General features: G+C 45.4%; 1 protein-coding gene across 1 annotated transcript in view; it reads right to left on the bottom strand.

The window, feature by feature from the left end:
- The window catches only part of fgd (faciogenital dysplasia), a 53,783-nt gene that overhangs the window by 19,711 nt on the left and 12,750 nt on the right, over window positions 1–21,322 (bottom strand). Inside the window, exon 2 of the mRNA XM_053424776.1 lies at window positions 585–755. Coding sequence (XP_053280751.1) covers window positions 585–755 — 171 coding nt within the window. The remainder of the gene's footprint in view (window positions 1–584; window positions 756–21,322) is intronic.

The following is a 21,322-nucleotide window of genomic DNA, read 5'->3' as shown; positions in this document are numbered from 1 at the left end:
GCAAGGTTATAGAAAGAAAAACAAATCCTGGATCTGCCCCCTAATCCTGATCCGCACCAACATGTTATAGGTTCTTCCCTGAATCAATACACATTGTTTCACCAAGTACCGTGGAACTCCATCACGTGGTTCTTATATAAACCTGCTCACTATCAAACCAACCAACAGCTAATGGACGGTGGTGAAACATAACCTCTTTGGTTCTTCTTGCCCTGTTACTGTAAATCTTTGTGTGTTGTGTGCCCGCATGTTTCTCAGTAATTTCCCCCTGAGCCTCACACAAGTTTATTATATTTAGCTTCCCTCATATGATGCCTGAACACAAACAATGTGTAGCGCCTGCCCTGCTTCACACCAGCCGCTCCTACAGAGGTGACCTACTGAGCAGTGTGAGTGACAGAGTGAGGTCAGTCCGCTGACACGTACCACGTTATAGAAAAGTGTTTGTCAGAGCAGAATAAATGACAGCTTGATCCCAGTGCTTTGATCCTGTTGCACCTTTCAATTATAATGACAGCGCCAATGTACAGACCAGCCATGAAGGGGGGGGGGGGGGGGGGGCACACTATGTCCCGGCGTCTTACCTTGAGGTTTCTGTGCGGTCTGCGGTCTGGGTGAGGAGGAGGGTTGGGGCCGGGGTTTGATGGCGGGCCTGTCGTGACATGGTCTGGGGGTCGGACCTTTCTTAACCAGCTGTTGAGAACACAGGTAGTCCACGGATCCACACTGGTACTGCAGGGCGGAGGCAGGGAGGTCTGCGGAGGACAAGGAAACACAATCGTCAAGTATTGATCGAGATATAATGGGATTCGTCTAAAAACACAAACGCACAACCCAGTGTAATCCTAACTGCAATGCAACTGTGCACACTGTGCAGTGATAGAGCTGAAGGTGAACGACCTTGGGCTCAGGATAGCGCCCCCGGACAGAGAGCAGGGGGGTGGGGGGGGCACAGAGGAGAAGAGGAGCTCTGCAGCATCGATCCTGACACCGTCCTCAGGCAGCAGGCGACAGATTGGTTTCCCTCTGGCTGTGTGGACGGCCTGTATCTGACCGACTACATCTAATCTTCTCTGCACACTGTCTGTTAATAGCTCGAGTGAGAGTGTGAAGAATTGTTTGTGAGCTGCATTGAAAGGGGAGTTTCCATTAACTTGTGATGGACAGTAAAGTTCTCTGATTGCATCCAGTTTGGTTTGAGTTCGATCAGTCTGACCTGTTTTTGGAAGATACTGAATTATGTTTAATTCATTTACACATTTATGGATTTACACACTGGTAAGGTTCAGTTTTTTTTTGTCAACAAGTTTCCCAAAAATACCAAAACACAACAGCTAGAATCCTTTTACTTACTAAAGATCTTTAAAAAAACTTTTACTCATTAGAACTTCTACCTACAAAAAGAAAAAACTTTCCTCTACCAAAAGATTTACATAAACAAGAAGAGAATAATGGAGAATCTAACTGTAAAAAGAGTCTAAGCGACAGTAAGACAAAAAGAAAACGGTAGTGTAAAAAGCACGGAACGCAAACTCAATCCAAATCAGTGCACTGGAAATCAGTGAAAATATAAAAAGATACCATATATTGTATCGTTAAATAAGGTGATACAACAATCCTGGATCCAGCCCCTGATTCAGATGCACAAGAAATTTAATGGATTTCTCCCGGACACATTCTTCCACCAAGTTACGTGTAAATCCCTCCACAAGTTTCTGTCTAATCTTTAAAACAAACAAACATAAGCTCCTTAATGGAGGTAAATACATCATTAAAGCTGGATACATATATTCAGAAAGTGGCCGGGCACTGCAGTTTCACCAAACGTTACTCAAACTGCAGAAAATCGTGCTTTTCTTGAGGACTATCATCAGCTACTGTTTTGAATAGCTATAGCGAGTGTTTTGCGAATGAAATCTAAATAAATTACAATGCCCACGTTTAAGCTGATGATAGAACAGTGTTTTAACAGTTCCTGAACATCTATGAAACTTTCTGGCACAGATGATTTTCTGGTTCAAGTCCTTTGTTTGAATTTTTGCTGACAATATTGCCAGACTCGTCCTCTATGTGTAGAATTGTTTTGGAAGCACGAAGCCCAGCACATCTAATTTGGTGTTTCAAGCTGTGCCTCTTGCAGCGGAAGGAGACAATAGAGGCTGTAATGAGTCTTATTACCCGGCGTGCCACCATGCGGCACACTGCAGGCTTTCCCACCATGTCTGCACCACAAAGGAATGAGAGCAGGAAGAGATGTGCCGTGCAAACATCTCTCTCAGCCTAGAGGATCACAAATCCTACAGTGTACAGGTTTTATGTTCACTCGGAGTGAACTCGACTTTGGCCCCTAGCAACACGAGTATTGTCTTGCTTTGGTTTCTGCTCCTCTACACCGAGATGACTCGTGGGCTGAGTCAGAGGGAAACCTTGACCTGTGATCGAGTGAACAAGCAGCTCCTTCAGCCAGACGACTGCCTGGTGAGGAACTCTCTGACCCGACACCGGGCCGGGGTCGTTCCTGGGAAAAGCAAACAGCGGCGGGACTCGAACACATGGGGGCCTATGGAGACGCAGCGTAGCCATGGTAACCTGAGAGCAGAACCTGGCCCTCATATCAGACCAACTAACACCAAACAGGAACGTGACGACTCAGCAGAAAGAGAAGTGCTGACGCTCACAGCTTCTCTTGATTAAAATCTCTCAAAACAAGTAAAATAACATGTGACGTCATCATTCAACGGTAACTGAAGAACACAAAGTGAAAACAAGTACGAGGAAATAACTTCACTTCCGACACAATGAGCTCCGGCTGTCAATGAAAGCTGTTTACAAGAAGTCAGAACAGAATAAAACAGATAAACAGTGAATGTATTCCGAGAGAGGAGCTGGTTAACCAACGTTACCTTGCCTCCAACTGTTCAGGTTCACATATCCAAAGTCCAAAGAACAAGAATAAAAGTCTCAAGCCGGTAAATACCCAAACAGCTCCTGCACCTCCCAGTTTGCCCGAGTGCGCATGTGCAGCTGAGACTAGTCTCTCTGGGATCACACACACACACACACACACACACACACACACACACACACACACACACACACACACACACACACACACACACACACACACACAGACACACACCCTACAGGGTTCGTCAAAGCTCAGCTCTGCCTCACACACACACATTCACCTTTCCTTTCCCAGGTGTGTTTGAGGAGCTGCACCTATCTGCTCACTTGCCAAACCTGATCCAAGCTCCTCCTCCCGGGGCCAAAGTAACATGTGTGTCACTGTGGAGGCCCAACGATCCGGGCAGACCCACAACACACACAAACACACAGCAGTTGAACTCATACCTCAACACACACAGTGTTGTAAGAACAACAACGTTCACCTGGGCGCCATTAGTCTGATATTAACACCATTAATACAATAGTTTGTAAACTATGTAAACAGCTTTTTCTGATTAACTCAAATACGATCATACATTGAATAATCAAATTAAGACATGTTGTGTATTCTGACTGTAATCACATTATGTAGACATGTATATGTCTTAATCCCATAATTATGTCCTTTGGGAGGTTTCACAGCATTCTGCTAAATAACACAGTCACTGCTTGGTAACAAATGCCCTGGGTGAGTCGTAGCTTTTGCAAAATTATAAAGACAAAATGCTAAATTGCTGCATCTGTAAATTAAATGTAACATGTTCCACAATATGATCATGTTTATTTCCCCTTTGATGGATCATGATTGAATCTCATACAATGTAACCGTGATCATGCTGTATCCGGTGCTACTGAATGAATCTTGGCCTGATTGCTTTAACTAAGGCATTGTTGTTTTCATGTGATCAGAAGACCCCGACCTTTGACTTGGTAACAACCCAAGACAGAGTGGGAGGGGTGAGCCAAATGTATAAAGACAAAGAACTGTTTCCCATCGGGTTGCGTATAACAAACTAACCTTTGTCGTATGCACCAGGCTCTGAGCATTAAAGTGCGACAATACTGTAAGAGATTTGTGTCTCGTTCTTCGTTGTTAAGGTGTGATTGTAGAAATTGCCACAACACATCCTACATCAAACTTTTTCAGGTTGGGGTCTTAAAAGTGCCAGAATAATATCAGACATAATTCCGTAGATGACGTAATGCATTGAGCCATAATCGGGTTATGCTCTGCAACATGTAAATGGTCATTTGATTATTCTATTTGCGACTCATGTAAACATAATAATCAAATATATTGTTTTATTCTGGATAGGGTCAATACTGGGAACATTGGTGTAAATATGTCATATGTAAATATGATAAATAACTAGAACAATGCTTGAAGCTTTGGATCAGTCACCTAATTGATTTGTTCTCAGCGGGACCCTAGACTAATACTGTAATATGTAGATTTCAGATGCTTTTGTGCAAACACACAGGAGAGTAGTGAACTCATTAATCATTCAGCTCCATTTACTGTAGGATGGATAAGTGGGACAATTATAGGACATTATCACCAGGGCGCCCTTTAGGCTGCGTGATACTGTGACAAGCCTCCCCTGCAGGAACTATTTACAGCCACTGTTTGTGACTGTTACATCCTTTCAATTAGTCAGAGTGTCAGATTACCGGCCATCATCTTACCTGTGCACTCGCGGCGTGGGTGTAACACGCTTTCCGGGATCGAACAGAACAAACGTCACACGGAGAGCACAGTGGATGTTTTGGGTCGTAACCTGAAAGACTGCATTACAGTGGAGCTCCAGACAGTGAAAGGCTGCTGTGTACGAGACTCACAGAAGTATTCAGACAGTGTCAGGTATGTGACGGGGACGGATCGGTGCGTCGTGATACTCGCACCCTCCCTCTTTGAGCTTCTCTGGTGATGCTGTCACAAGACACAGACCAGAGGAATGTCTCTGTTATGTCACTGAAGACTTTCACTTCATTTGCAGTTTGAGATCCTCTCTCTCTATCTCTGAACCCCAATTTTTAAGATATGCCATAATATAAACCTGATAAGTCACAATATGAGGTTCAATATATATGAAATGCTGGGAATCAGTGCTAAAATAGCAGGAACCCAAATCAGATCTGCACCAAACACTCATGGACAATAATCCAAATATTGACCTTATTCAAAATTAGATCCATAAATCTTTTCCTGTGATATCAGCGGAAAAAAATTGCCCAATGTTGCACTGTTTTCCATATGTAACTTCATCCATTAGGGGTCCTTAAATCAAAACAATAACAAAAGACCCAGTTTGATGATGTCAACCTTTTCTTTATCACCTTTGCCAATAAAACAATCTACCTGACCTGACTCAGGCCCAAATCATGTGCATGGATGAGGTCATGAGTTTGATTCACTTTACACAGCAAACAGCAAGTGCCCAATACAAACAGTGGAAGGAAAAAAATTAACGAGCAGCGTGTTTATCCTTCATAATAAGTTGTTTGTTCTGGAAGTGATGGCAGAGCAGGCAGAGCTAAAATCGGATGTGATTAAACGTCCTGATACCTTGAATTGAGGATTTCTCTTGGTTTTGAACATGGTTGTCAACATTGTGGATAGTGCAATTACACAAGTCAACAAAAATATAGAACATATGTCTAATTGTAGATATTTAAAAAAAAAAAAATCTCCATTCAGTAATTTGTTGGCGTATTGCTGCTCAATTCCAACCAAGAAACCCAAAACTTAACTTCCTTGAGCGGAAAATACAAAATAAATATATCAGAGCCCTCAGACCCACATTTGTCTTACTGTCTAGGATAATGTCCACATTTGACCTCCCTCACCTCTGACCATCTGCTTCTTTTCCATTACTTTGAATCATTTGCTTCACAACAGCAGCTGCTGTTTCTCTAAAATCTCAGGAACGTCTCACGCTGGAACAAACTGTTCATTTGTTCCTCCTACGTTTACACAAGCATCCACAAGACGCACACTCACACACACACACACACACACACACAAACGATTGCACAAACCTGGCTGGCTGTCAGTCACCGTCAGCCCAGAGGCGACCCCCTCACAGTCATTTATTACCCATCATCCCTTGAGTACAGTCCTCTTTGCCCCGGTGCTGTCTGGGAGACTGAGCATTCAGATTCTGCGGAGTGTCCCCAGTCAGGCAGCCAGTCAATCAGGTCTCCTCCCCACAAACCAACCCCTGGTGCAGGCTGAGCTGACAACACGTCAACCTCCCCCCAATCCCCCACCAAGACGCAGCCCAATTCCAAATGACACTTTCTCTGTGTGTGACACCTCATTACTCCCACGCCACCGACAGATTTCCCAGTTTCTCTGCCAGCGTTGTATCTGCTCCTCTCATTCCACCTGTGTCCATTCGTCTGTTTTACTCTCTATCGCTGCACCGAGACACATTGATCTGGATTTTCAGTCTGTTACCCTGAAGGACTGAGTGAAAGAGGAGCAGCCTCTCATCTAATGGCTCTGAGCCACTTAACTTAACTCACACACACATACACACAGAGACACACACACACACACACAGGGCATGCCTCGGTGTTGGTGTGTAAGTGCAAGATGAAGAAAACAGCTAAATAAAGTGACGAGTGGAAAAAGCTAAATTGAAACAACAGCTAGTAAAGGAAGTAGAGGTGACCGAGTGATGAACTGTCCACTGCTGGTCCATATCGACTGCTCTGTATCGACTCATGGTCTCCTCTGTGCAGCAGGAGACAGAAACCAGTGCTCTGACCTCGATCTGCTGGTTTCATGTGCATCATTTCTTTATCAACGTCATCGTGTCACCTCTACGCAATAACTAAAACTATAATCATGATATATATTACCGGGCAAAGTTTTTAATGACAGCATATCAGTCACTTTAACTATTTCTTGATATACTATAATTGATCTTATTATTTCGCTTATAGTCATGCTTTATTAAATAGTTGCTTATTTTTTCAATATTTTCCTCGGTGAGTCTTTACAGACAGACACAATTCGATTTGAGGATGAAACTGTAGTCATTTTGTTTAGTAATTTTCTATCTATGAGAACTGGAATCCATATTTTAAAATGCCAGACTAACAGGTCATGCGCCACATTAACACATGGGCCAGTACAAGAGACCACAGTTGACATAAGGATTGAGACAGACGTCGTGCAGTTACTACACAGCCACAGTGTGAACGTCATTCAGCCGCAGACTAGAGAAGTAGACTGAGCTGCTGGGTGAGTGGTTTGAGAAGCTGCTGTGGACATTTTGCCACCATAAAAATTGATGAGTGTTGGAATCCATCAGAACAGCTGAGCTCAGGGAAGGACAAACCGACAAACCTGTCACAGCCACCTCACAAGCCTGCAGGGGGGGATGATGAGACTTTAAGAATGGTAACCATATTATAATGGTTATTTTAATTAATGATGAATCTGAAAGTTGTTTGTTCCAATGAAAAGTAGTTTCTAACAATTTTTTGTTGATCAGTCGACAGATCATTGCAGCTCTATAACTAGAGAGTGACAGAGATCTACTTTTAGAGGATCTATGTCACAAACACACAGTGGAATATACTGTAGGAGCCGAGAGAGGAAATATTGGTGTCAGTCAGTAAAACAGCTGCTCCAGGATCTGCTGCAGGACATATCCTCAATCTGTGACAATCAGCAGACTCCCCTTAGAGTAACACACACACACACACACACAAGCACACAACATTTGTACATGAGGATCAACAGCTATGCAATCACATCCCAGCATCTGGCCCCAGATTACAGATCTACATTCTTTTATTTCTCTTCACACTCATAACCAGTCACTTCCTGTTTGTCAATCTCTCTGTGAGCGTGGAGCCTCTTGTGGTAAATACATGTTGTGCTGTTGAGGAATTAGAAGTGCCTCCAGTTTCTCTGGTGTAATGGCTTTCCAGGGGCTGGGGGGGAGCGGAGGAGGGGGGTGGTTGGGGAAAGTCATCTTGTTAAGTCTGTCTTCTTCCCCCTAAATCAGGCCAGTGGGCACAGCACGCTCACTGACATGTCTCCCACACTAAATAGGAGGATTTCAACAGCTCCCACAGATTAACGCCATGATGAGACAGAGAGGCTGAAGAGAGGAAGAGGAGGACGGCTGGAAAGTGTTGAAGAAGATCGCAGGCTGCTCTTGCAGAAGCGAAAAATAACTGTGGGACGAGTTGAAGTACAGTCGAGCGGCTTTGATAAAAAGCATGGATGATGGCAGTGGTATAAGAAAAGTGATGGGAGCACATTACAAACCCGTAAGTACAGTGTGGAAAAATAGACCCATCTGTTTTCTGTCCCTGTAATAACACATTGCAACTGTCAACAAGTGCAGAGAGCTCAACACATCAAGACGGACGAGTTAATATCAGAGAGGCATCATCCTGGAAGAGCCCAGACAAAATCCAGTTAGTGGAGAAAGATCAGCCAAGAGGAGGCTACTGCCATGGCAACCCCGCTGATCTATAGAGCTAATATAGCGAGCGGGTCAGAGTGAACCATAAAGAAGGACTTTCTTCTTTCAGTGGACGTACAGCTCAGACAAAGGTGTCCTTAAATATGTCAAAGGAATTAACAACTGTGGCCGTTGTCCTCTGACCGTTCAGTGTTCATTACGGTCACCAGTAAAACCAACAAACACCTGGGTCAACGAATGGTGTTTCTATATTTTTCTAATAGCGAGTCTTATAGCGATTTATATATATTCACATCATTTCCAATGACTCCTGAGATGTAGTTGTCAAACCCTTATATGAGAATGAAATGTAATTGGTGGTTAATATAATATATTTCTTATCTTTCAGGTGTTTCGCCTTTATCGACATGAGCGTAAAATGGAGAGAGAGAGAGAGAGAGATAATGGGGGAGGACACGTGGAGAAAAGGTCAGAACTGAACCCCCGACTGATGTAGGAGAAATCAAGCCTCTGCCTGTGGAGTACTGGGCTACCAGGTGGTATAATAATAATAATAATAAATATAAAGAATGTGAATTAATAAACTAAAATGTTTTAGTAAAATTTGAACAAACGATGAACTATAAATGCCTATCTTTGCTGCATCATTCGTTCTGTAAAATAAAACCTTTCATATCAGCAGAACTCTGATAACCTTTTGTCTGTGAAACGCTCCTATCATCAGATTTTCATATATCATCGGTCCTGCTCTCGTCTTTATTCCCCAGACGCTGCGGTGTCCTTGTCGGCCGGACCGAAAAAATGCAGTGGGTGAGCGATGACACAGTCGCTGACCTTGTTCCTGCAGAGTGACTCGGAGCCTCACAGTCTCAGAGTCACAGATACAGAACAAGTCAGTGAGAAACACTCAGAGTTTACAGCAACTGGCGTGATGATGTGAGGACATGGTGGGGGGATGATTCAAATTTCATGTTTATCACAGAACTTGTGACTCGCTGCACATTAACAAGTGGCCTCTGAAATTCGGCCCTCCGGCCATTCACACACACACACACACACACACACACACACACACACACACACACACACACACACACACACACACACACACACACACACACACACACACACACGCACACACACACACAGACACACACACAACAGGACTTTTATGAGTGCAGAGAGGTGGGCCTCTGTTTGTCTGGATGCAGTGCAGCACGGTAGCCGAGAGCATTTACTGTAAAGGAGGCAGCCACAGATTGGCAATTAGGGCAACACACACACACACACACACACAACACACACACAGCAGAACAAGGGGGTTTGCAAACCTGCCCGTGGAGATGACTGCCTCACTGTCCCAGAAACCACTGAAGCTCACTGTAGCCCTTCTCAATGGCGGCTTTCACTGTGTTACTGGAAGATTTGCACAACAATTAACTGAAAGAAAAAAAAAACTAAAACAACCGAGCAGGATCCCTTCTCTTCCTCTCAGTCCAGTTCTATTAAAACACTAACACACCTTCCAAAAAAAAAATCTAACCACTGGTGCTGGAAAAAAACAGTCCAGCTCTTTCCATCCCCACAGGGAGTGGGGGGAGGTCTGGACACACACAGGTCTGCCTCATGAGTCACCAGCCCCCAGAGCCTGAAATAGCATTTTCAAAACTAATTTCAATCATCCGCTGTTCAAAGAAAACCATATTGTAATACGCGTTTTTAATATCCGGGATCCAGCCTCGATGACTCTTTGTGCTGACGTGTGAGTGTATTGATTATTTTGTCATGTATTGATTGGTGGGATCAACCAATCACTGCGGTGGACACAACCAGTTAAAAACGGATCATGTGGCCGACAGCAGGATTGATTAATTGCTGACTGATTGATGACTTAGGCGTTGCTGCATGTTAAATACAGTGTCTCCAGGGGGAAGCAACACTCCCCCCACCTCATGCTCACATGCACATTAACACATGTGTATGCATACACACGTAAACATGCACATCCCTGTGTCGCTCAGTCTGGCTGCTTGACTCTACACAACCCCAATCTGCAGCACACACCACAAAATCACTTTGGCTCATGTCAACATTGTTGCTGCTAACGTTTTACAGCGTGCTGCAAAGTGCTGCGACCACAGAGAAACTCTCAGCAGCTACGAGAGACACGGCCGAACAAATCGCTCCCTCTCCCAATTAAAACACAAACCCACCCAGAGAGAACATTTCACGGGCGACCAAAACACAACTCTACCGGCCACAGAATTACACCTCTGGAAAACCATGGGTTCCCCCAGCAGAGAGGGGAAGTGGTTTGTGTAGATCAGGTCCACTGGGCTCAGTTTTCCAGTTTACATACGAACGTGTTTGTTGGAAAAGAGGCGTTTGTACTGAATTCAGAAGGAGGAGAAGGTCCCGGGTGTAAAGTGAATATTGTGTCCACAGCTAAAACTGAACAACGATGTTTTAGTTAAACCACTCATTGGTCCCAATGATGGATGAATCACAAATACACAAAAGTTAGGTGACAGAAAATGTATCTGGAAATATTCCCTTTTTATGATTTTTCAGCTTTTCAAATGTGGGATTTTTATATTTATCTTTTTAAAACATGATAATAAACATGATGAATATCTTCAGAGAATGTCACCTTGGTCTGTGGACAATTCTAATGTTTTTCTAAGACGTTAACCCTGAATCTGTTGTTGTAAATCCTCCTCTGATCCTACTTTTGACCAACTCAATCCCAACTCTTGCTCGGCCTCCATCCTGTGAGGTAGTATAGGTGGCGTGGACGCTACCGCACCCCCCCCTGCATCTGTTCCAGGCAGGATGGATGTCAGCATGTGGAGGGGAGTGACTATGAGGCTGCTGACAGTCAGAAGGTCCCAGAGCGGGACAGCCCTGCCCAGCACAGGTCAACATGTTGCCCCCTTCCCGTCCAGCTCAGGCCAGTCTGGTTGGTCTGATGCAGAATGGGTGTGTGGCTGTACAGGGCTGGGCCGCTGAGGCTGAGGAACAGGGGGTTAAGCTCCGTCTCCTCCCCTGTCACTGCTCCTCTGTGCTGACACACACTGGACTCCGACCAACACAGCACACAGACAAAAAGGTCAGTGTGCACTGGACACAGATGCGTCTTCTTTGACGTCAGGATCATTTTCAAAATGTCACTTGGCTCTCGAAAACGCCAGCGTCAGCAACTGGATCTCTACGGCGAGGAGCATCTGAGTCGAGCAGCTCCCGTCAGCCCGTCTGAACTCGTGGACAAAGACTTTGACACGATGGTTCACTGGGCTGCACTTATAAATGATGAGTCACTCCACTTTGAAAGCTGAGAATACTTTTAAACGCCGAAGAGGAGAGGGAGAAGACGAAATGAACATTTTGTGCAAGTAGAGTCTTGAATGGAAACTTTAAATCACAGAAAGCTTCTCAGGCCGTGGTTTGAGAAACACAGAATTAGCTAAGACACGAGAGCAAGGAGCCAAGACATACCAGGAACACACACAGACACACACAACACACACTGTACAAGGAGAGGCCTGTTATAGAAGCCAGGTGTACACTACACAGACTAATAAAGGCTCCTGTTTCCTCTCTAATGGCTCCAGTATTTTCCCCTTTACAGCGGCTCACTGCAGAGCTCACAGCCGTGTTAATTCACCCACACAGGAGACAACAGCTCTGCCAGAGTCGGCCTCTTATACATCTTTACAGTCCAGTATAGGAAGCTGGTTTCCAGTGTGGGTATTCTAACCCACTGCTAATAGAACTTAGAGATACAGTATCTTTGCTTAAGAGAGGAACTCAGTTTATTATGAGCTGTGCTGTAATCCATCTGACCCTCTCACCTGACATGAGTGTACAACCCATTATCCATCCAGTATGCATTTCCTGATTAGTCACATTTAGGGATTCTCACCTGGCATGTAAAATAAAGGATCTTAGTATAAGGCTATACTATTAAAGATTGTTTTATCAATGAGTCTGCTTAAGGTGCATGTGATTAATCTGCTTTATGTGCATGTCCCACAGCACGCACGGTTTATTAATCTGTGCAGGCACACGGATTTCTATTTTTTGCCACACGACCCCTGGGACGCTCTGTTTATAGCAGGTATGATTCCTTTTTGCTTGCACTGCCTTAAACCAAGAGAAAGCAGGAGAATAAATTACAACTTGTTTTAAAGAAATGTCAAATATAAAAAATGTATAAGAACCAAAAACTTTACACACACATTTGTCATAAAATAGACTTTGTAGTGGGATCGTTTACATTCTAGCCCGGCTCGTAACTTTCTTTTATGTTACCTTTGACCGTGGGCTCGTCCTCGCAGAATTTAGACTGAGCTGCGTTCGCCTGCAGCTCTGTCATCTGTTACCTGAGGTACCTGCAGCAGCTTGTCTCTGAAGGGGGTCTGAAGGGAAAGGCGAGGATTGATCAAAGAGCGACCAATTATAGAGGACTGCCATAACTGCTGCTATGAGAGTCTATGGGTCAACGGCAGGGATGTATAGAAACCGCCCCGGGCGAGAGCTGTTTCTGTACATCCCGGGGGGGTAACTTTACATAAAAAGGTTTTTTTCTAAAACAAAATGCTTGAAATCAGTGAATATTTCATGAATAACAAGCCAATCACATTCTTTCTCTTTTCCTCTGCTTCTCTTTCCCTGCTTTGAGGACCAAAAAAAAAACAGCAAGATCACTGCGAGCAGCTTACTGTCCTGAAATTGACCATTTATGGTAGCTCCCCTGCTCCCTGTGTACGCAGGTACTGACTTTCCACTTTACGAGGAGTCGGTAATGCCCCCCCCCCCCCCCCCCCCCCCCCCCCCCCCGATGTGAACGTGGCAGGGAAGGATTTTCCAGTCAAACATCCCCAAAGGAAAGTATATTTAAAGAAGAAAACAGTAGCTCACATGAGCGAGCGCACATAAACAAGCACACAGGGACATACAAACAGATGCACACATGCACTGTGCATGCACTCCCACTATGCCCTGCAGCAGAAATTCAATAAATATCTTGTTACTGGCCACTGGAAGCCATCTCTGATCCTCTCCACAGCAGTGGGACACAAACTACAAAGACGGTTTCAGCATTACAACTGAAACCCTATGAGCTTTTGAAGTGAGCGAGGGTTTTAAAATGCATTTTAGGATGCAAACAGCCCCCCCCCCCGATGCACTGAGACTCCCCACACAGAGGTCAGATTAATAGATGTAAGTTAGTGCTGTGATTGAGTTTGGCAGGAGGGGAGTGTTGTTTGTGAGCGTGTGTGTGTGTGATTTTTTCTATTTAATCCTCCTGTCTAATGACAAACTCTCATACAAAAGACAACACACATGCTTCAGCGGAGACGAAAGAGCTCCTAACACATTCTGACTGGCTGCACAGACCCAGTGGAGAAGGAAGGGACACACACGAGGACACACACGGTACTCGAAAAACAAAACTGTTGTGACTTTTAACTGTCCAACCCTGAATAATGTCTGTAGAGATGTTACGATGACGATTTTTCCTTCAGTACTGATCCGATACAGATGCATTGGAGAAATAACAACTTATCCAACATAGGATAACAGCTGTATGCTTCTAACCCTTTATGGAAGTGATGACTGCTATTATTAATGTCCAGCTCAGGTTAAACCCTTTGGAATACAAATAGTGACAATGAACACCAAAGAACTTTTATCATCGAGTTTAAAAAGAACAGATATACGGTACAGGCCACTGTATAACGTGTGGCACCCGTGTATTTTGTATAACGTGTGTATACCAAATATACGGGTGATAGCTAACATAGCCAGCTACAGTAACGTGCAACTGCTGCAAAGAAGAAGGGATTTCTGGTAAAATAAAATTGCAGTTCTGTAAATCGAATACATACTGTACATAATATATAATAATACATAATACAATATTACATGGAATTGCGTTAATACACAGATTTGCATACTGTACGCTGGAACCAGTATGCAAACATCTATGTAAATGGTGAACTATCAGACTGTGCTGTGTCCAACTGGCTGAGAGATGAGTCACATAAAATCTGCTCTGTCATCTCCAGTCTCGATTCCAGCAGCTGAAAACATCATCATCATCTTATCGCTTGATTTCTTTTTGCCGTTTCATTCCTATAATTATCGTGCCAACATCAGAGGAACATGGCGGAGGTGCCCTGAGTTGAAAAGGAAGGCGTGGGTTTAAATTACCAGTGTGATGCAGCACAGTAATCAGGATGACTGTTAAACATGGTATTTGCATTTTGTTTGTGTGCGGCCTGATCGCTATCACCACAAGTTCTCCGGAATCTGTGAGCAACAGGAAGTTCATCCTTCGTTTCGATTTAACCAACCCATGAAGAGAAACCCTCAAACTTGAATGAGTTTATAACCTCATCTACATGAGGTGGACGAAAGCAGTTTTATAACTGAAGTTTAAAGATGCAGGATAATCATCCGAACTAATAGCTCCTATATCATGGGTGTGTGCACATATAACAGACCGGCCCCTGTAAAGTATGAAATAGTTGTGGACACTGTGGGCTGAAGACTTCCCTTTCCTTTGGTTTTCTCTAAAAAAGTATAAACCTGTGCAGACGCAGGAAAAAAGGGTGAAACATGACTCACTACTTTTTCCAGGGCCGAGGGGTTCTGGGACTTTGCCTTTCACACGAGGTTAACTGTGGGAGTCTTTGTGTGGCGGCCTTGAGTGCAGCTCCTCTGCATGGCAGCCAGAAATGCCAGCTTACTGGGTCGGTAGCTTGACAATCTGTTTTTGTTTAGACTGTGGTGCAGAGGTGCTGATTCGGTCCTTTTCTCGACTAAGGGCCACTGATGTTCTTCTTCTGCTGATGTCATGCTGTTCATCTTCAGCAGATTTAAGAACTTTGCACTTGAAGAAAAGCATCAGTCTTTTGGACACTGGTGTTTAGGAGCGTTTGGAAACTTGTAGGCTAAAGCTAATATACGCTAAACACGTATTCAGCTGTAGTTTGGCTTTCCAGCTTTTTTGACTCTACGTTGGGGACGTCTTCTTTCAAAGTCCTGCCTCCAGGGCACTTCAACAGAAAAAACCTAACCAACAGGGACTTGGATATTCAGTAATTCAATTACTCTTAACATAAATCCATCTAATGGACACGATTAACCTTGATATATGAGACGCCCGCTCCGACACAAACTCTACCCCAGCGTTAAGAGGATCAGACGGCTCCAGCCAACGGTCCAGGAAGCGTCAGCAGCTGTGCACCCCTGGCCTCGTGCTACATGTATATGTGTGTGTCAGCCAGGTCCTGTAGCTGCTCGGCTCAGCACCAGCCCCATTGATCTGGGTCAAAAGGTCGTTGATTAGAACGAGTCTCGCCGTCTCCAGGCGATGCCTCAGTGTCTGCCACACACTCGCACAGCTGCTGCCGGTCGTCATGGCAACACTCAGACTCCCTGCTCCTCAAGACAACTCCCTAGTCAGCTAAATTATAGGGCGCCAGGAAAGAGAGGAAAAAAGACGCTGAATACAAACACTGACATACTAGCGGTGGTGTGTAAGATAACACAATTCACCGGCACTGGCTGATTAATCGGTGAAGCTTGAAATCATCTTTGAAATCACTGTCACGCTGTCACGTTATGACATCATCGAGCTGCCGGTGGTCGGCCCCGTGTGTTGACTGGAAGTTGTACGACTGTCGATGCAAAAAATGATCTGGAGCGCAGCTTCATCGGGACGGCACCTCAAGGGCAGTGATCCGAAAAACATCGGCGCTGTTTGCTTCCCACTACATTACTCACCGCACATCACTGGTTCAAGGAGCCAGAGGGCTCAGCTCTCACTCCTAATTACACACCGAGCTGCAGATGAAAGAGAAAACCAAACAAACTGGAACCAAAACACAACTGACGCTGTCCCTCGCACAAATTCCCTGAAATAAAAACCACATCGCAGGGGATCCAGGAATCGAGGCGGCGGAAAATTGCCCCCGATGTACGATCTGAATAAATAAAACATGCAGACTGCCATGTATATTTCAGAGGGCAGCGAGAATTAGCCCACATTCAGCAGACAGCTGCAAGCCCACCCACCCAAACAGAACCCAGACACATGAACACATTGATTTTGTTGTAAGGCAGCACCACCTGCATTCACCCACACACACTGGAATACGTATAAACCAAAAAGCATCTTTATGCAGAGCTCAAGTCTGCACATGTTCACCCCCACATGAGCACACATGCAGATCTACTGCAGGCACACGATGAAGCAGCAGAACTCACCAACTGAACTCAGTTTGCCATCTGCCTCCGGTGCCTCTGTTTTCACCCTCCGTCTGAAATCCCTGCAGATCCTGTTCGGCTCTTGCAGCGCGACACAAACATAAACAGTAAAAAAAAAAAAAAAAAATCAAAGCAGAGTCCGATCGGGTTCAGCACCGAGCCACGAGGAGGCTGTGAGAGGAGCCTGGTTTATCACAGCTCTCAGGGAGGCGACATGAGTCTGCTACTGCTTCTACTACTCCTCCTCTTCCCTCAGCGACTCTCTCCAAACACCACGCTGCCTCTCTCTCTCTCTCTCTCTCTCTCTCTCTCTCTCTCTCTCGCTCTGTCTCTTTCTCTCTCTCTCTCTCTCGCTCTCTCTCACTCTCCTCCTCCTCCTCCCCTTCACCCACCACTACGCTGTCCCTGCCTCTCTCTCTCTCTCTCTCTCTCTCTCTCTCTCTCTCTCTCGCTCTCTCTCACTCTCCTCCTCCTCCCTTCCTCCTCCCCTTCACCCACCACTACGCTGTCCCTGCCTCTCTCTCTCTCTCTCTCTCTCCCCCAGCACCCCAAAAAAAAATGCACTCCTCCTTTTCCCTGCGTTCTCCCTGTCCTGATCCCCACACCATTCAGAGGAGCAGAGGGAACAATGCCTCCTGCGCCGCCGCCGCCGCCGCCGCTCTCAAAGGAGACCCGGGATAATGCCTCCCAACTGTCACCATGGAAACTAATGACGGCCCGGCCTGGCGGCAGGAGGAGGAGGGGAGCGAGGCGGGGGGCGGGGGGGAGAGGGGTGGATGGAGAGGGAGGGGAGAGTTAAGTGAGAGAGAGAGAGAGAGAGATGAGTGGAGGAGGGAGAGAGGAAAAAGAAGTGGCTGCATGAGAGATGGGGGAAGTGTGTGCAAGTATGAGTGGGTGTGTCGGCACAGTTGTTGCACGAGAGAGTGGGGGTGTGAGCTGGGGGGGGGGGGGGTGTGTGTGTTGGAGGAATCATCAGGTAATTGTTGAAAACGTGGTGTGTATCCTCACCACTACGAAGGAGATTATATTGTATTCTACGTTTGTTTATTAGTTATTTAGAAGGATTATGCAAAAACTACACAACTGATCTCCCAGAAACTTGGTGGAAGGATGAGGTTTTGGTTCAGGGGAAGATCTATTACATTCTGGGCCATCAGGGGCCGTATCCATGTTTTCTTTCGTGTTCTTGAACTTTGTGTTAACTTGGTGTTTTTTCAACATTTTCCTTGATTTCTCAGAGAAGAATTCATGGATCCTGATTAAAATGATATTTAGACTGGTGCAGATCCAAGGTTATAAAGCAAATCTAGTGAATTTCAATGGGGTTTCATTAGGGGACTTTTGGTGGAGGTGTGGTCATAGGTGCCCTTCTTATAATTAAGTCAATAGAATGTCTTTAAATATGGAATTTGTTCGCCAAAAGATAGGGACATTTAATTTGCAATGACAATAAACAGGGTTAGGGTTAATAGTCAATACGCAAATACTCAGATTTAAGAACATTTAACAAATTATTGGCAATTTGTTTTGTTAAATGAAGGAATTGATTCATGGTTTATCAAGATTCTAGCTGCTTATTGTTCATGTCTTTCCGGCAATTCGTTTCATGCCTTTACTTGTTTTGTAAATACTAATATAAATAACAGATAACTCAATAGATCAATAGTATTGTCAACTTGTGTCTGTGTTGACTCGTTCTTTCCTTGAAAATAATTTATATTTCTGAAATATGAAGATGAGTGATGCTGCTGTATCCCTTGAGGATCGTCTTTACCACGAGTCTCTGGGGAGTACATCCGTGAGCGACTTCCCCCCACAGACACGAGGATCACAAAAGCTGCCGGGGTGACGCGCCCAAGCTGCTCCAACCCACTTCATATGCACATATAATTACAGCCCCCCCCCCCCCCCCCCCCCCCCCCCCCCCCTCCATATCTCACTGTGCTCCCCCCTCATCCTGCTCAATAGTTGGGGTGACACGGGCCTGAAAGACGGGGTGACATCGCCCGACACCGGCTCTGAACCTGCAGGCGAATGCCACCGATAACCATGGAAACACCACTGGAAGACCCTCTGTTCCAAAATGATAACAGAGCTTTAAACGCAGAGTGTGAGGAGAGCAGCGGAAGACAGGGGGAATGTAAAGAGGGGGATGGGTGGGCTGTGTTTGGATTTAGATTCAGGAAACGCTGAAGCTTTAAAAATTGTAGGCGAGTCGGGTGCGACTGACGCTGGGTTGAAATGGGCCCTGATTGATCCTCTTGTCCTCCTGTTGAGAACAGCGGCAATAACTACACCCTCCACAGTGAACCCCCTCACCTCCAGCAGCTTGTTATATAGGCCACCTCTTGCTGAACTGATTGAAATTCTCGGCACAGTGAATTATGCATTGCACCGGACAGGGGGGGGAACAGGTGCTGCTCTCCACAGCAATAAAGCAGGCTGCTCAATCCACGAGCCGAAGGTGAAGTATTCTCACATCAGGGGAAAAGGACGAGATAGAGACTCGGCACCGCGGCCGCCCTGAGGGGCAAATCCAAATACCGGGGAAAACCCATTTCACATAAGAATAGAGCCTTGCCTTTGTGGGTTATCTAATGAAGCATGGTGCTCGTGCCCCCTCTTTACACCAAAGAGAGGAATGTGAGCTGTGGGTTGGGGAGGAATGTCGAACCTCTCAGCACCTTGTTACCGCTTTTTATTCCGTGCAGAAGGAGGTCGCTGCTCAAGGTAGAACTCGGCTTTACAAAGGGGGGGGGCAACTGGAAGATAGAGAGACAGGGAGTGAGTAGGAGAAAACAACCGACAGAGGGAATGAAACAAGCTGTCACAGTTCTTCTGTCCGTCTGTCGAGCGTTACCACACTCACTAATTACAACGATGATCCCTGTTCATCTGAGAGGAAACTTGTGTGTGTGATTATTTGCCGACTCCGTCTCAAACCCGGTGGTATATTCACAACTAGTCTAAACCTTCTCCGCTCTACTGACCTAAGGAGGGCATCTGCCACCCATCTGCTCAGTGGGATCACCAACCACACACACACACACACACACACACACACACACACACTCACACACCCTCACATCCCTCTATTACACAGGGAGGCGAAATACGACTCATCGCCTGGTGTTCATGCATTAAAAATTGATGTGTATATACTTTCCCTGTTTAAAATCAGAATCGAGGACAGCCAATGAGACAGGGACACCAAATCTGAAAACCACGTTTCCTCTTCTCTCTGCTATATCTGGATCAAGCTCCAGATATCGAAGAGAATGATGTCACAGGGTTCAACACCTGCCGTGACTTCATGGCTCTGTGATCAACACAGAGACGTGCACAGCAACGCCATCAACAATATGCAAAACACTTCATCGACATGCACACTAACACACACACACACACACACACACACACACACACAGCAGGAGTAAATTAGTCCATCTGGAGTCAGACGGGACCTGGTAAAGAAATCAGAATAGATAAATAAGTGTTGTCTTTAAATAGCTCAGATCAGTGTGTTGATGGCTCGACACACTTGGTCTGGCGTCCTCAGCGTGGGACCTGAGGACCAGAGCTGGAAGGAGGACACTGGGCTGTTGTCATGGAGACAATTCACATTCCACAGCATGTTGACCCGACTCCAGGATTCTTCCTGAGAGCCGTCACACAGAAGGACAACACAGGCGGGTGCACGTATGAACACACACATTCAGAACACACAGACACACGAGCTCACGCTGGGAAGACGAGCAGCTCTAATGTTCACACGTCTGTGAAGGTCCCCGAGTGGCAGCGAGACACAACATCCACACAAACCCTCAGCGGAGGACAGAGGTCGAGGAAGGACAACGTTAACCCAGCTGCTCGGAGTCTTCCACGGTTCCTGACACACATTCATGCCGACTCACTGAGCCCGTGGATCAGGTTCCTCCGAGGGGAATTACACTCACAACCATTCACCGCGCGGATCAATCGGAGCTTTCAGACGGAAACAGGCTTCGGTCGGAGATACGAATAACGACAGGTGATCTCCAGTGTCGGATTGAAAAGCTATGCTGTACTTCTTTTGTCCTTGAATGAAAATATCTTCAGCAGTCATTCCATCTGTCCGCTCACATACATGCGCCCCAGGACAGCAACCTTTACCTTAACCCTTCAAACATTCAGATATACAGATCAAAGAGATGTTTTGAATTAGGCTTGAGGCCTCCTCCCTCTCTTAGGCGTCAGAACCTCTCTTTAAAGAAGGATTCATTAATATTTCACCCAGAGGAGAATCTTTAAAGTCGTTATTAATATTTAAAGCTCTCCTCCTGGAGTACAGAGGTCGTATCTGAATTACAAAGAGACTGGGGTCTGCATAATCCCAGTATCTGTGTTAAGACAACACACTATAGATGCCGCTGCACGTTGTGAGAGCAGAGCTTACTGGTGGTGGTATAAGGTCTGGAAATTATATTTGCTCCCATGTCGTCTGTGGGTGTTTGGCACTGGGGTGTGGGGTGGAGTCTGAAACAGGGGGGAAGGAGTCGGCAGTTCACTGAGAGAGCAAAGAAAATATCAAGGAGATCAAGAAAATTATCCTGAATTTAATATTTAAAGTAATCTAGAAATGTCTGCCACAAAAACTTCAACCACAA

Source organism: Pleuronectes platessa, chromosome 6, assembly GCF_947347685.1.
Source record: "Pleuronectes platessa chromosome 6, fPlePla1.1, whole genome shotgun sequence".
NCBI lineage: Eukaryota > Metazoa > Chordata > Actinopteri > Pleuronectiformes > Pleuronectidae > Pleuronectes > Pleuronectes platessa.
Note: the sequence above shows the minus strand (reverse complement) of the source record. Positions and strands in the feature narration are given on the sequence as shown.